We start from the raw sequence: 13,386 nt of genomic DNA on the forward strand, positions 1-13,386 counted from the left end.
CATTGAAGCCATGGACATACTGTTATGCCTTCCCATCTTCTCTTTTGGCTACAAAATAGTGTGGGGGATTTCTAGTGAATTAAAAACCTAAGAAGTAAAACCCACACCTGTGTTTAAACAACAGACACCAAAAATTACCAACATTATTTCCTCCCAATCATTTATACAAAATCATATGATTAGTTGTGGCTTACCAGGAAGAGCAAACCTTTAAAAAATGAGGCTGAACCACAGTTTGCTCTATGATGGATGATCATATTCTTAGAACATATTTAATATAGATTCAAATAACTTATTTTCAAAAGGCAGGAGGCACTTTGACTTTGGCTATGAGAGTCTACCTCAAACAAGCCTCAAAACTAGAAAGAAAAAAATATATTTATTATCATGACCATACTTGTGCGCACACACTCCTCTTTAGAAATTGCTGCAAATGGTCCAACTGAAATGTATTGTGGCAGATGTAGGGGGTGGAATTGCTTGGTCCACAACATTCTCCATTTAGTTCCAAACAGCTTGACCGAGCATCTCCTTTTCAGCTTCAAGTAATGAGAATGACTTGAAATCGAGACTTGATAAGGATGTTCATTATCAAACCACATTCATTGTTTTATTGCTTCAAAGTACCCTGTTAACATAGAGCTTATACAATTTCTTGATGATCCCCTCTTGGAAGGAGGCATCCATGCCGAGACTAGAGGATTTATCAGGACTCTGAAAAGACCCCTAGGTTTCCTCTCCTGTAAAGATTCAGAAGACTACTACCTAAAAGGAGCAATTAGAGAGGGACTGTACAAAGAACTCACTGAAGAAGAATCAACTCTGCTTGGAGACACTAACAAAGACCAAACGATTTCATTTCATGTTGACCAAGAGATACCCATGACACTTGTCAAAGGCCAGATGCTGCTGTTTCCATCAGAATGGTCGAGACTAGAGAAGAGGGAATACATCCTTCAAAGTATTTGGTTTACGGATAGAAAGCAATCTTTGTGATATGGAATATTACGCAGGAATTGACTCCCAGGGGACAGCCTTCCCAACACACACACCCTCTCCCTTGTTCATCAATCTAAGATGAAGCAATTGAAAGAAAAAAATGCCCCAAAATACAATTGTAGAAATATTTATTTACCTTTAAAAATGACATTAAAAATTAAATCTTTTGCTACACAGCTGTGGTTTGGCAGTGATGAGTAATTGGGGGCAAGGGATCACCCTCGCAAGTAAAACAGAAGCCAGAACTTTTCTACATCCACAAGGCTCCCACCCCCCACCCCCAATTCGACGAGGCAAGAAATGAATTACAAATCTGATTGCTTTTGCTACAAAGCACCTACCTCTGCATTCAGGGCAATGCCCTAGTATAAAAAGTGTATCTATTGCCTTTATCAAGCACAGGAGTTCTGGCATCCTTGTAGAATATAGGTTTTTGAGTAGAACCAATGAAGTCCCTGGAGAACTTTGGGCACCTTGATGCTTTCAGGAGGTATTGACTTATTAAGTTCTGAACAATACAAAGTTATTCAAGGCAAGGGGGTCTGTGGCTGGAGAGGAGGAAACCAGCCTTGTTCTTTATGCATTGCAGATGACAAAATGGTGCTGGAGATGAATAGTGATGGCAGCAACAGGTGATTTAGAACAGTGTCCCTGGAGGCAGGCAGTTGCTAGGAGGACTGCATCCCCAGGCTGCCACTGAGTGGAACTGTGTGTCTGGGGAGCTCCCAAAGGTAAGGCTCCCTGAATCTGAAATACAAAGTTAGCAGTAAAACGACTGGAGGGAATGATGCCCTCTTCCAGTTCGGGCATACAGTGGGTAATACAAGGAAGAACAAACTTCAGAAAAAGGGATTAGAGCTCTTTCACTAAAGTCAAGGAAGGCCAATTACGAACATCATGGACACGTCAAAACATAAATGTTAGCAGGTTTCCATACTCCCAATTGTTATAGAACAGTGATGGCGAAACAGTTTGATACCGAGTGCTGAAAAGGTCGTGCGGAAACATCGCATGCACGCTCGTCAGGGCTGCACTCCGGAAAAGCTGAACTTCCGGGTTCTAGCGTGCATGTGCACCCAACGATCAGCTGGCTGGCGCACATGTGCACACCAGTTTTCGGCACTGCCACACACGAGGACAGCTGATCGTCACCCAGGCATGCATGCCAGAAAGCCGGATGACAAAACAGGCAAGGCCATGCGTGCTGGGTGACATGGCTTCGTGTGCCACTTTGGGCACGCGTGCCATAGGTTTGCCATCACGGTTGTAGAAGGTTTAATCTGGGAATGTGGTGACAGCAAAGTTAGACGGAGAGATCATTACCTGCGGTGGGGCAGCCCCCCTCCTCCGTGCAGCTTTGAAGTGGGAAACAAAGACATGTTAGGTCTAACCTACCCCTAGCCACCCAGGCCACTTAGCATTGCAGCCACAGGGGATTCCAGTCACGCATTTCCCAGCCATGAGACATCCTGGGCTCTGGCTTCCCAGTCTGACCCTGACATGGGCTTCAAATTGCCTACCTAGAGAAGGTTTCATTAAGATCTCCTTCCTCGTCATCTTCATCCTAGAGAAAAGGATTATTATGAAGCTTGGACTCTTCAATTCTGCCTATGAGGTAAGTCTGACCATGGATCCTTTCCTCTGACGTGCTCACCTGTTTCCAAAGTTGGGAATCTTTCTTGGCCATCATAGCCAATACACTGCATGCAAAATAAGGGGAAAACGAGCTACGGACATAAACTATACAATACCTCAAAGTCTGTTTTGAACGGGGGGCTGCCCAGAGGTGTCCTGACTGGCTGACAAGTGGTGTCTATGGGGCACGTTGGCCTTGGAAGATGCTTTTCTTCCTCCCTGGAGCCTGAAGAGAAAAGAAAGCTTGCAACTAATTTTCATTTCCAACTTAATAATAATACTGAATGTTCCATTGAGGATGTGAAGATTCCCCCTCCTTCTCAACACCGTCCATCCTTTGGCTAGCCAGATCTTACTCCTGCATCTTAATTCCTTCTGCATTAGAGAAAGGCAAGGAGTTCAGTCAAAATGGGGTGCGGGGAGAGAGAGAGAAAATTGTAACTACAGGAATGTGCATCTATCAATCATACCTGCCTGTGTAGCTTGCCAGAGATCCAAGGCCACTTGGAAGGCCTGTGCCACAGTGAGAGTCACTGCCTGGGCCTACAAAGTGAGATGAGGAGAGAAAGCATGACAAAAGAAAATACACAGGAGGAGCAGGTCAAGCAGAAACCAACATGAAAATTCCCCCCTCCTGAGGAACAGGCATCCAGAGCTGTCTCCTCAAGACAAACCACAGAATTCGGATGAGCCCGAGAACAAATCCTTCTCCCTCCCCACTTGAAGTCACAGGAACTCACAATCTTCTTCTTAGGTGATAGAAAAGCATGGCATTCAAGGGCACCGCTTTGAGGGTTCTGTGCCACATAGGCAAAAACTTTGTTCTGCAGCTTGTCTGTGGTACAATATGAAATCCTGCAAAAAAGAAAAGGCTTGGGCTGGTTTCTTAAGACCTGCACAAAAAGGGTAGAGGCAGTCTATGCCTAAATCAGGAAAGGGCTCAGAGTAAGACATATTTGCTAATGAAGACACAATCAGAATAGGAAGAAAGAACCACATGAATTGACGGGGTATGGATAATTTGCCAATTAAAGGTAAAAATAAAGGTTCCCCTGGCACATATATGCTAGTCGTTCCCGACTATAGGGGGCAGTGCTCATCTCCATTTCAAAGCCAAAGAGCCAGCGCTTCCAAAGATGTCTCCGTGGTCATGTGACCGGCATGATTCAATGCCGAAGATGCATGGAACACTGCTATCCTCCCACCAAAGGTGGTCCCTATTTTTCTACTTGGATTTTTACATGTTTTCGAACTACTAGATTGGCAGAAGCTGGGACAAGTAACGAGAGCTCGCTCCGTTACATGGCACTAGGGATTCAAACTGCCGAACTGCCAACCTTTCTAATCGACAAGCTCAGCATCTTAGCCACTGAGCCACCACGTCCCTTTAATTTGCGTTAGGCAAGAGCAAAAAGTAGGCTTCCACAACTGACATGAGGCCCAATGGTTTGTGGCAAGACTGTTCTTGAATTGCTACTGAGGTCTTGGGAGCAAACATTTGGGAGGGGGTATTTGTGGCTTTTTAGAAAATACGTTAAAATAGCAACATTCTGAACCTGTTACGTTTAGCTGTGGCAGAGGTTAATGCCTTGGAAGAAGGTTCTTTAGATTTAAAAAATCTTTTGGTAGAGCCTTGCCTGTTTTTCAGCCCTGGCTTGACCCACTTCTCACAGCGCATCTCCTATTATACCATTTCAACATCAAATACAGCCCTCAGCATAAAAAAAGTAGGTCACTTCTTGCAACAGCAAAGGATTCCTAGCAGAAATGAGCAACAGAAGTTGAAATGCAGGAAGCCCGTGAAAAAAATGGAGAGGAAAAGAATTTCCAAGTATGCAGATATAAAAATCATACTTCCTAAATTAGCAATAAGAAAGGTGGTAAGTCCAGCCAATAAGGTCCTCTGCATAGAAATGCATTTTTAATGGAAAGGATATGCTTGTGGGCAGGCCCAGGAGAGCTTCCAAATTAGCCCCAATTTAGTTTCTTATGCTGCACAACATGCCATGATTCATGTAGTTTCTGCATGAGCTTTAGCCAGTCACTGATGCTTCTTGATACATCGCAGAGGAACAATGAGAACAAATGAGCCATTTAGTCATCTCTCTGTCCATCGGCAGTGTTCTACCAGGAATTCAGTCTTCCTGAATGAACTCATACCTGTAAATGGAGATGGTTTCAATTGTTTCCTTAGTCTCAGCATCTTGCAAAGAGAGGCCCCTAGGCGACACAGTCAGAATCATCTTCTGGAACTTCTTAGGTCCCACCCGAGCCTAAGGATAAGAAGAAGTGGATCAAGAAACAGTTGTGGATGTGAATATAGACCTATCTCTTTCTGGGTCAAATCCAGAATTCAAATCCAGAAAACTGTTATGAAGTCATGCATCCACAAAGCCCATGTCCAGATTTAATTACATTTACAGCTAGTCCTTGACTTGCAACTGATCCTTAGCGACCATTTGAAGTTAAAATGGACCCTGAAAAAGGGACATGATCCAGATTCAAAGTTCTGATGTCCACCACCACCCCCACTTATCACAGTCATGTGACTACATTTTGGATGTTCAGCAAACAGCCTGCATTTACAGTCATTTGCCACATTCTGCAGCTACATGACCACAATTTATGTTTCCAGCAGAAAGTGCTCCATAGTGAACAATGGATTCACTTAATTACTATTTTGTTCACTTTATAACCACCACATTCGCTTAACAAGCACCACATCAAAACATAAAATAGGCAGAATCATGTAGTGACCCACTTTACCACTATCATGACTTAATTACGGGCTCAATTATTTATTTATAATATGCATTGGCTGCCCATCTTACCATAAGATAACTCTGGGCAGCATGCAGACATAGAAATACATCTACATTAAAATAAGAGCAAATTAAATTATGATCGTAACTCCAGGATTTAAGATTAAGATTAAGATTTAGTTTATTTGTATGCCGCCCTTCTCCGGGAGGGACTCAGGGCGGCGAACAACTCAAAAGGGGAAAGGGGATACAAACACAATACACGTAATTAAAATACACAAGAGTCATACAGCCATACAAGTCGAGAGGGGAGGGGAACTCATCAACCCCAGGCCTGCCGGCACAGCCAGGTTTTGACGGCTTTCCGGAAGGCCTGGAGAGAGGTGAGGGTCCGAATCTCCGCGGGGAGTTCATTCCAAAGGGCCGGAGCTGCTACAGAGAAGGCCCTCCCCCGGGTGGTAGCCAGATGGCATTGGCTGGTAGACGGAACCCGGAGGAGGCCGACCCTGTGCGATCTAACGGGTCTATGGGAGGTAACTGGCAGCAGGCGGTCTCTCAAGTACCCAGGTATTCACCGCTACCCTTCAAATTCTATTCATACATTATATGTGAATTCAGATCTGTTTAGCTAAAACAGCTAATATTTTACCTCTAAACTTATAAAGAATTTAAAACATCAAAATAGTAATCTACAAAGCTGATAAAAAGAATGGGAGCTGCCACCCATTTTCTCCTTCACAGTTTGAAGAGTCAAGCTTTAATCATCCCACCTCTGAGCACTGCTTGTTTATGAAGTCCTGAGACATACAAGTCTTTGTAGTTCTGCCAGCCTGCATTACAAGAAGAGAATAACACGACAAGAAGAGGAATTCATCTTTTACCATGGCAATGATCCGGTGGATGGCAGCTGCTGCCATGTCCTCCCCTTTGGGTTTCTCCACCAATGTCATGCCTAGGTACTTCAGGGAAAAACTCATGCCCTCCAAAAGGGGTTCACGCATGTCAGCCCAGGATTCCGGGAGTTCTGCAAAGCAAGGCAAAAATAATTTAGTAGAGATGAAAAAACAAAGCCATGCCAACCTCTCAGTAGCAGCAGGTATTTTATCACGACTCTACCTATAAAGAGGGCACTTAGGGCAGCAAAAAGATCTCACATAGCCACCCTGGTTGCATCCGCTGAGTCCCGTCCAGCCGCCCTGTTTAGGATAACCCGCTCCCTATTGAACAAAAGGGAGGCGGGGGAACCCTTGCAGGGCAGAGCTGAAGAGTATGCCCAATTCTTAGCGGACAAAATTGCTCGGTTTCGGTCGGACTTGGACTCCACCCCCGCAGTTCCAGCCGAGACACAGGGGGACCAAGTAGAACAGCTCTGGGTTGAGTTTCAGGACGTTACCCCCGGGGATGTGGACAAGGCCATGAGAGCTGTAAGTACCTCCACCTGTGTTCTGGATCCGTGTCCCTCATGGCTGGTTACGAACTGCAGTGAGGTGACACGAGGCTGGATCCAGGCGGTCGTGACCGCCTCCCTTCGGGAGGGGAACTTCCCCGCCGCACTGAAAGCGGCGGTGGTGAGACCCCTCCTGAAGAAACCATCCTTGGATCCAGCTGTCCTTAATAGTTATCGCCCTGTCTCCAACCTTCCCTTCTTGGGGAAGGTTGTTGAGAAGGTGGTGGCCTTCCAGCTCCAACGGTCCTTGGAGGAAGCAAACTACCTAGACCCCTTCCAGTCAGGCTTCAGACCCAGTTACAGCACAGAAACCGCTTTGGTCGCATTGATTGATGATCTCTGGAGAGCCAGAGATGAAGGATATCCCTCCATCCTGGTCCTCCTTGACCTCTCAGCGGCTTTCGATACCATCGACCATGGTATCCTTCTGCGACGACTGCGGGAAGTGGGAGTGGGAGGCACCGTGTTACGGTGGTTCTCCTCCTACCTCTCGGACAGGTCGCAGTCGGTGTTAGTGGGGGGGCAGAGATCGTCCCCTAGGCCCCTAAATTATGGGGTGCCTCAGGGTTCGGTCTTATCCCCCCTACTATTCAACATCTACATGAAACCGCTGGGAGAGATCATCCGCAGGCACGGGATTAGATACCATCAATATGCGGACGATACTCAATTGTATCTGTCCGCCCCGTGCCAACTCAATGAAGCGGTAGATGTGATGGGCCGGGGTCTTGAGGCCGTTATGGACTGGATGAGGGTTAACAAGCTTGTGCTCAACCCAGAAAAGACCGAGTGGCTGTTGTGTTTTCCTCCCAAAGATCTGACTAATATTCCATCACTCAGGCTGGGGGGTCAAATTTTATACCCCTCAGAGAGGGTTCGCAACTTGGGAGTCCTCCTGGATCCGCAGCTGTCATTTGACCACCACCTAACGGCTGTGACCAGGGGGGCATTCGCCCAGGTTCGCCTGGTGCGCCAGTTGCGCCCCTACCTGAATCGGGAGGCTCTCACAACAGTCACTCGGGCCCTTGTGATCTCTAGGCTGGAATACTGCAATGTGCTCTACATGGGGCTGCCCTTGAAGAGCATCCGGCGACTTCAGCTAGTGCAGAACGCAGCCGCGCGAGTGATCGCGGGTGCACCTCGATTCACCCGCATAACACCTATCCTCCGCGAGCTGCGCTGGCTGCCTGTCGATCTCCGGATGCGCTTCAAGGTGCTATTAATCACCCATAAAGCCCTGCATGGCAGTGGATCTGGATACTTGAGAGACCGCCTTCTGCCAATTACATCCCTGCGACCGATAAGATCCCATAGATTAGGCCTCCTCCGTATCCCATCGGCCAGCCAGTGTCGGCTGGCAACCACAAGGAGGAGGGCCTTCTCAGCAGTAGCCCCGGCCCTTTGGAACGAGCTCCCTGTAGAGATTCGTACCCTCTCCACCGTCCAAGCCTTCCGCATAGCCTTGAAGAACTGGCTCGCCCGTCAGGCCTGGGGATAAGGATAGTTACCCCTCCCGAATGATGAATGTATGTTGCTTACCATTTTATTATATGTCTCTATCTTGTTGTTTGTATTCCCCCCTTTCCCAGTTTTATGTGAGCCGCCCTGAGTCCCCTCAGGGAAAAGGGCGGCCTACAAATTCTAATAAAACTACAAACTACAAAACTACAAACTATAAAATACAGAAGCTTTATCTTACAGTGTTTCCCAACCTTGGCAATCTGAAGATGTCCGGACTTCAACTCCCAGAATTCCCCAGCCAGCATTCGCTGGCTGGGGAATTCTGGGAGTTGAAGTCCGGACATCTTCAAGTTGCCAAGGTTGGGAAACACTGATCTAGAAGACTTTCTGGGTTTGGCAAACTTTTGGGCCCTTCAATCTTCCTCATCTGTAGATGGGGCTGCAAACAGAAAAACAATTATATACTTCTTCCACAAATCATGTCAAGTTGGAACTGAAGGCTTCTGTAGAATCCACCATTTTCCTCAAAATAACAATAGTAGTCTCAGGTTGCAACGTCTAGCTTCCAACATTATGCACAGACAAAATGGATGACGCAGCACATCAACACATGCTGCTTTTGGCATCTGTAAATATCCACCTTGTGAACATCTCTGGTTGGAAATAACTAACAGCTGGACCAAATCAAAAGTATTTTAGGGGCTGTGTTTCTATGTTTCCACTACTTGAAGGGCCATTTTCTACTGCCCCTCTCACTATGCAGGGCAGATGAAGAAGCTCAATCAGGTATAACTACCGTCCGCAGATGGAAGCACTATCATAAGTTTTAAAAATTAGAAAGCATCTTCCTGTCTTTGCTCCTACCTCCCACATCTGACCCTCCACAGAGTTTGGTTCCACTCTAAAAAAAGTCTTTTCCTTGGTGCAAGATAAGCACCAAAGTCAGCCTTGATGAAATTTTGAAGGATGCCATTTATTCCACTGTTTGTGGAATCTAGGAGCAAATATTAGTGCCTTTTGGATTTTAAAGTCACAAACACAACAAGATAATAAAGTAGGTTGAAGGCAAAGGTTCCCCTCGCACATTGTTCTCAACTCTAGGGGGCGGTGCTCATCTCGGTTTTAAAGCCAAAGAGCCAGTGCTGTCTGAAGACGTCTCTGTGGTCATGTGGCCAGCATGGCTAAACACCAAAGGCACACGGAACGCAATTACCTTCCCACCAAGGTGGTCCCTATTTTTTCTACTTGAATTTACATGCTTTCAAACTGCTAGGTTGGCAGAAGCTGGGACAAGTAACAGGAGCTCACTCCGTTATGCAGCACTAGGGATTTGAACTTTCTTATCAATAAGTTCAGCGTCTTAGCCACTGAGTCACCGCCTGATAGGTTATATTAGTATTAAACTGTTGTTTTCTTTAAAAACAAAAGCTATTGTAGCTCAGGAGGGAAAGTGATCTGAAATCAAAGCTAACCAAACTGTGCCTACTGAGCAAAAGTCCTGACCGATGGTGTCTTGTACAAACCTGGTACAACACTGAGTAGCCCAGCTATCCAGCCCAGGGTACCAAACATTGAATAGGATCGGAATCCCCAGCAACAGGGTTAAGCCTTAGTGTGTTGGGGAGGAGTCTGCCTTGGTTCTTCCATTCAGGTGGCCCAAGGGAGGGGAGGAGGGCTTAACGTCGGTAAGTAAAACGCCTCCTCCCTACAATCTCCTTCCCTCGGGGCTGCAGCTCAGCTGGGGAGGCTGGAGCGCCACTAATTAATTTCGCGCTCCAGAAAAAAAGCAGCGCCCTCCCCTCCAACTCCAGTCTCCACCACGAGGTCCTGGCATCGTTCCCCGCCCTTCCAGTCCCGTGGACATTGGCGTCGCCGGGGCAGGCTCTCTTCATGCGCGGGGCGGAGAGTCCCCCGAGTATCCCACGAGAAGGGAATCAAGGCAGCGCGGCCGTGGGGGAAGGAGCAGCGGCAGCAGCAGCTTCGTTGCGCGTCCTGCTGTCTCCTAGCAACCGCGGCGCTTGCACCTGCAACGCCCAGCAAGTAAGGCGCTTCCTCGCACTAACCTTGTCTGTGGCGACGGAGGCGGGCAACGCCCAAGCGGTGGCGGGCGAGGCTGGGACTCCGGAGCACCGCTCGTCCCGCAGCCCGGAGCGCTTCCATCACTAGAAAGAGAGGAGCCTCGGGCTGGGTCTGTGGACGCTCTACTGGCGGTGGGTGGGACTTCTCTTACGTCGATGCACCTTGCCTTCGGGTAGAGCCAGCACGCATGCGCTGCGATCGAGACCAGGCGACACAGATACAGTTGCTGTCTATTAAGAAGCACCTGGGGAAGTTGTAGTTGCAATTTTTTTGGCCCCCCTCCAAGGAGATCGGGAAGTAAAAACTGCATATGCGAATCTTGGGAGCAAAATGACAATTTTTAGTGCTGTGATTCGGTAACAGCGAGCAACCGGAGTAGATGGTTGTTGTATTTCGCTCGCAGTCTTACCCCATGGAATTTAAAGAAGAGTATAGCACTCAGAACGTGTATCATGTTCTTATTAAAAAATACAACACTTCCCAAACTAATAATGCGATTGTTATGAACTGGTTTGCTGCCCCAGAATTGGAACATGTCATTTAGGCCACTATTTCTAAAGCAGGTTAACTTTAATACGAGTGGACTTCAACTTTCAGAATTTCCCAGTCAGCAAATGGATTTAGGTCATCAATTCCAACACCTTACTTTGGACAGGATCCTCCTTAAAGCATACTAAATAAAGAGTAGGAGCATTTTTACTCCATTTGAACAAATCCAATGAAGAGGAGACCATCAATTCTGAGTAATTGGTTTCACTATCAAGCTTACTATTAGGATGTTTCCTCACACACACCCCCAAATTTAATCAGAATTTGCCTCCTTGTAACTTAACTCTACTTTTCTCTGTCTTGTGCTCCAGAATCAGAGATAACAAATTTTGTCTCTGAGCTTCTTTTATATGATGTCCTTTCAAGTATTTGAAAAATGTTATCGTATCTCTTTCAGTCATCTTTTCCCTAAGCTAAACTGTGTCCAATTTTCCCCCATTCAATAGTTTCCCATATCTTGGCTATCTTCATTTCCCCTTTGAAATGAACCCATTTCAATTTCTCTGAATATAGAACTGGACTCTGTTTCACGTGGGATCTTACCTAAGTAGAACAGATAGTTGGGGTTAAGGTTTCTTTTGGGAAACAGGGTGGTGTGATAAAGTTGAGGTTAATATAGACTTCGAGAATCACTATATTAGAAGTCTCATGTTGAGAATATGGTACAGATATATATCCATATTGTGCCAAATACTTTTATGCGTTCTCAGCACAAGAAGCATTTTATGTGAAAGAAAATTGTTAACTTATCAAAAGAACAGCAACATGGAGAATATAAGATGAAACCAAAAGAGCAATTTGCTGAGAAGGATTTAGTTTTCAATGGCACACTGTCAATGTCCATATGCATATATGGTTAATAAAATATTTGGAGTTGAACAGAAAACAAAATTTAAAGTTGAACTATGTACAAATGATGAACATCTATACATACAAATGTATAAATTTTTATCAAAATTTGAAATGGAAAAAGTAAAAGATAGTATGAAAAAAATGAGCTAAGAATTAGAGAAGATACATGAATCAACATCTTCAAAGAAATAAAATTCAGAAGGCAAGAAGAAAGCAACATTAACCTTTCTAGATATCCTAATCAGCAGAGGGAATGGCAGCAAATTAGAAACAGAAGTCTGACTCACATTAGCCAAGTGCTCCATGACCAAAGTAACAATCTAGCTTCTGACTAGAAGAGCTGTATATATATTATCTGGACAAGCACAAATACAGTGCAACAGCCAAAAACATCAGAAAAAGTAAACAGACTGCTTATGCAACATCTTCCAACAAAATGGAAGATAATATTTGTAGCTAGGGTTGAACTGTCGGATGCTAGCATTGATGATATTACCTAATTAGGTGATGAAAAGTCTGCAAGAAAAGAACAAAGCTTAGAAAACTTCAAGGACCCCACAACCAATGCAAGCTATGGAAAGGATAACAATATCATGCATCAAAAACATCTCAGAAACAGTAAATAGACTATTATAACCACACAGCATCACCACAGCACACAACCAACTAAAGTCCTCAAGAATATCTTAAGTAAATCAAAAGACCAAGTAAAAGAAAAAACAGGAGACATCTATAAAATACAGTGTAAGGACTATAACAATCATTGTGTAGGACACACACATAGAAGGTGATGTGTAGTTATAATCACTAGCAGATGTAGTAGTAGAGTGCATCCATGAACAATTAACAATCAAATATGATAAAGACTTCTTAATTTCTCAATACATGGACAGACAACTATAATTTCAACTGGGAAACTGAGTATCCTAGAATCTCTCTCCCTCTCATCTATGTGGTCTTTTTCCCAGGACCTCAAACCATTTGGTCCTGTCCACCATTAAACCATCTTTCGAAACAGTCTCCATGTTTCCAGTGTCTTTCTTCCCACTTGGAGCTGAACCCAGATGGTCATTTCTTCAACACAATGTTCATATTTATCCCTTTTTATTTAGTGTCATGAAAGCTAGGATTTAACTTTCTGGGAAAACTCCACTAGTGATAGAAAAAATATATACTTTGTGAATCTTGGAGGGTTCCATCCTGGGCATCTCCAGTATAACTCAAACCGTGGCTAGTTTGGTCAGTGGCAAGCAACTAAGAAATTATTTGAATGGTGTCTGCTCTCTATTCTGAGGGGAGTTGAAAAGGGCTGCTTGGAGACTGGGAGCTGTCATTCAAGGGTGACAATTAGATAAGAACTACAGAATAACAGAATAGTATTGGAAGGGATCAGAGGTAATCTAATCCAACCCCCTGCTTGAACAGGACAATCTAGTAACATTTCAGATAAATGGCTGTCCAATCTCTTCTTGAAAGCCTCCAGTGTTGGGGCACCCATAAATTCTGAAGGCAAGCCATTCTACTGGTTGATTGTTCTCACCATTAGGAAACTACTTCTTAGTTCTAGATTGCTGCTCTCCTTGATTAGTTTCCACCCATATA

At 45.1% G+C, this 13,386-nt stretch overlaps 1 protein-coding gene across 3 annotated transcripts; it reads right to left on the reverse strand.

Annotated features, from left to right (window-relative positions):
* Window positions 1–378: 378 nt before the first annotated feature.
* LOC106545907 (low density lipoprotein receptor adapter protein 1) lies at window positions 379–12,796 on the reverse strand. Of its 3 annotated transcripts, none has more exons than XM_014062622.2 (9): window positions 10,368–12,796; window positions 6,278–6,420; window positions 4,795–4,907; window positions 3,375–3,489; window positions 3,105–3,177; window positions 2,751–2,860; window positions 2,520–2,563; window positions 2,323–2,354; window positions 379–1,746 (listed from the first exon to the last, which is right to left on the reverse strand). In XM_014062622.2, exons 1-9 carry the CDS (start codon window positions 10,462–10,464, stop codon window positions 1,637–1,639), a joined length of 837 nt encoding a protein of 278 aa, XP_013918097.2. In that variant the 5' UTR covers window positions 10,465–12,796; the 3' UTR covers window positions 379–1,636. The 3 variants fall into 3 exon arrangements, with proteins under 3 accessions (XP_013918097.2, XP_087573484.1, XP_013918099.2); XM_087717358.1 differs by lacking the exon at window positions 10,368–12,796 and adding an exon at window positions 9,828–9,956; XM_014062624.2 differs by lacking the exon at window positions 2,323–2,354.
* Window positions 12,797–13,386: the final 590 nt, after the last annotated feature.

The sequence above is a fragment of the Thamnophis sirtalis genome, unplaced genomic scaffold (genome assembly GCF_051295495.1).
Source record: "Thamnophis sirtalis isolate CommonGarterSnake01/CBP01778 unplaced genomic scaffold, rThaSir2_p1.2 scaffold_6, whole genome shotgun sequence".
Lineage (NCBI taxonomy): Eukaryota > Metazoa > Chordata > Lepidosauria > Squamata > Natricidae > Thamnophis > Thamnophis sirtalis.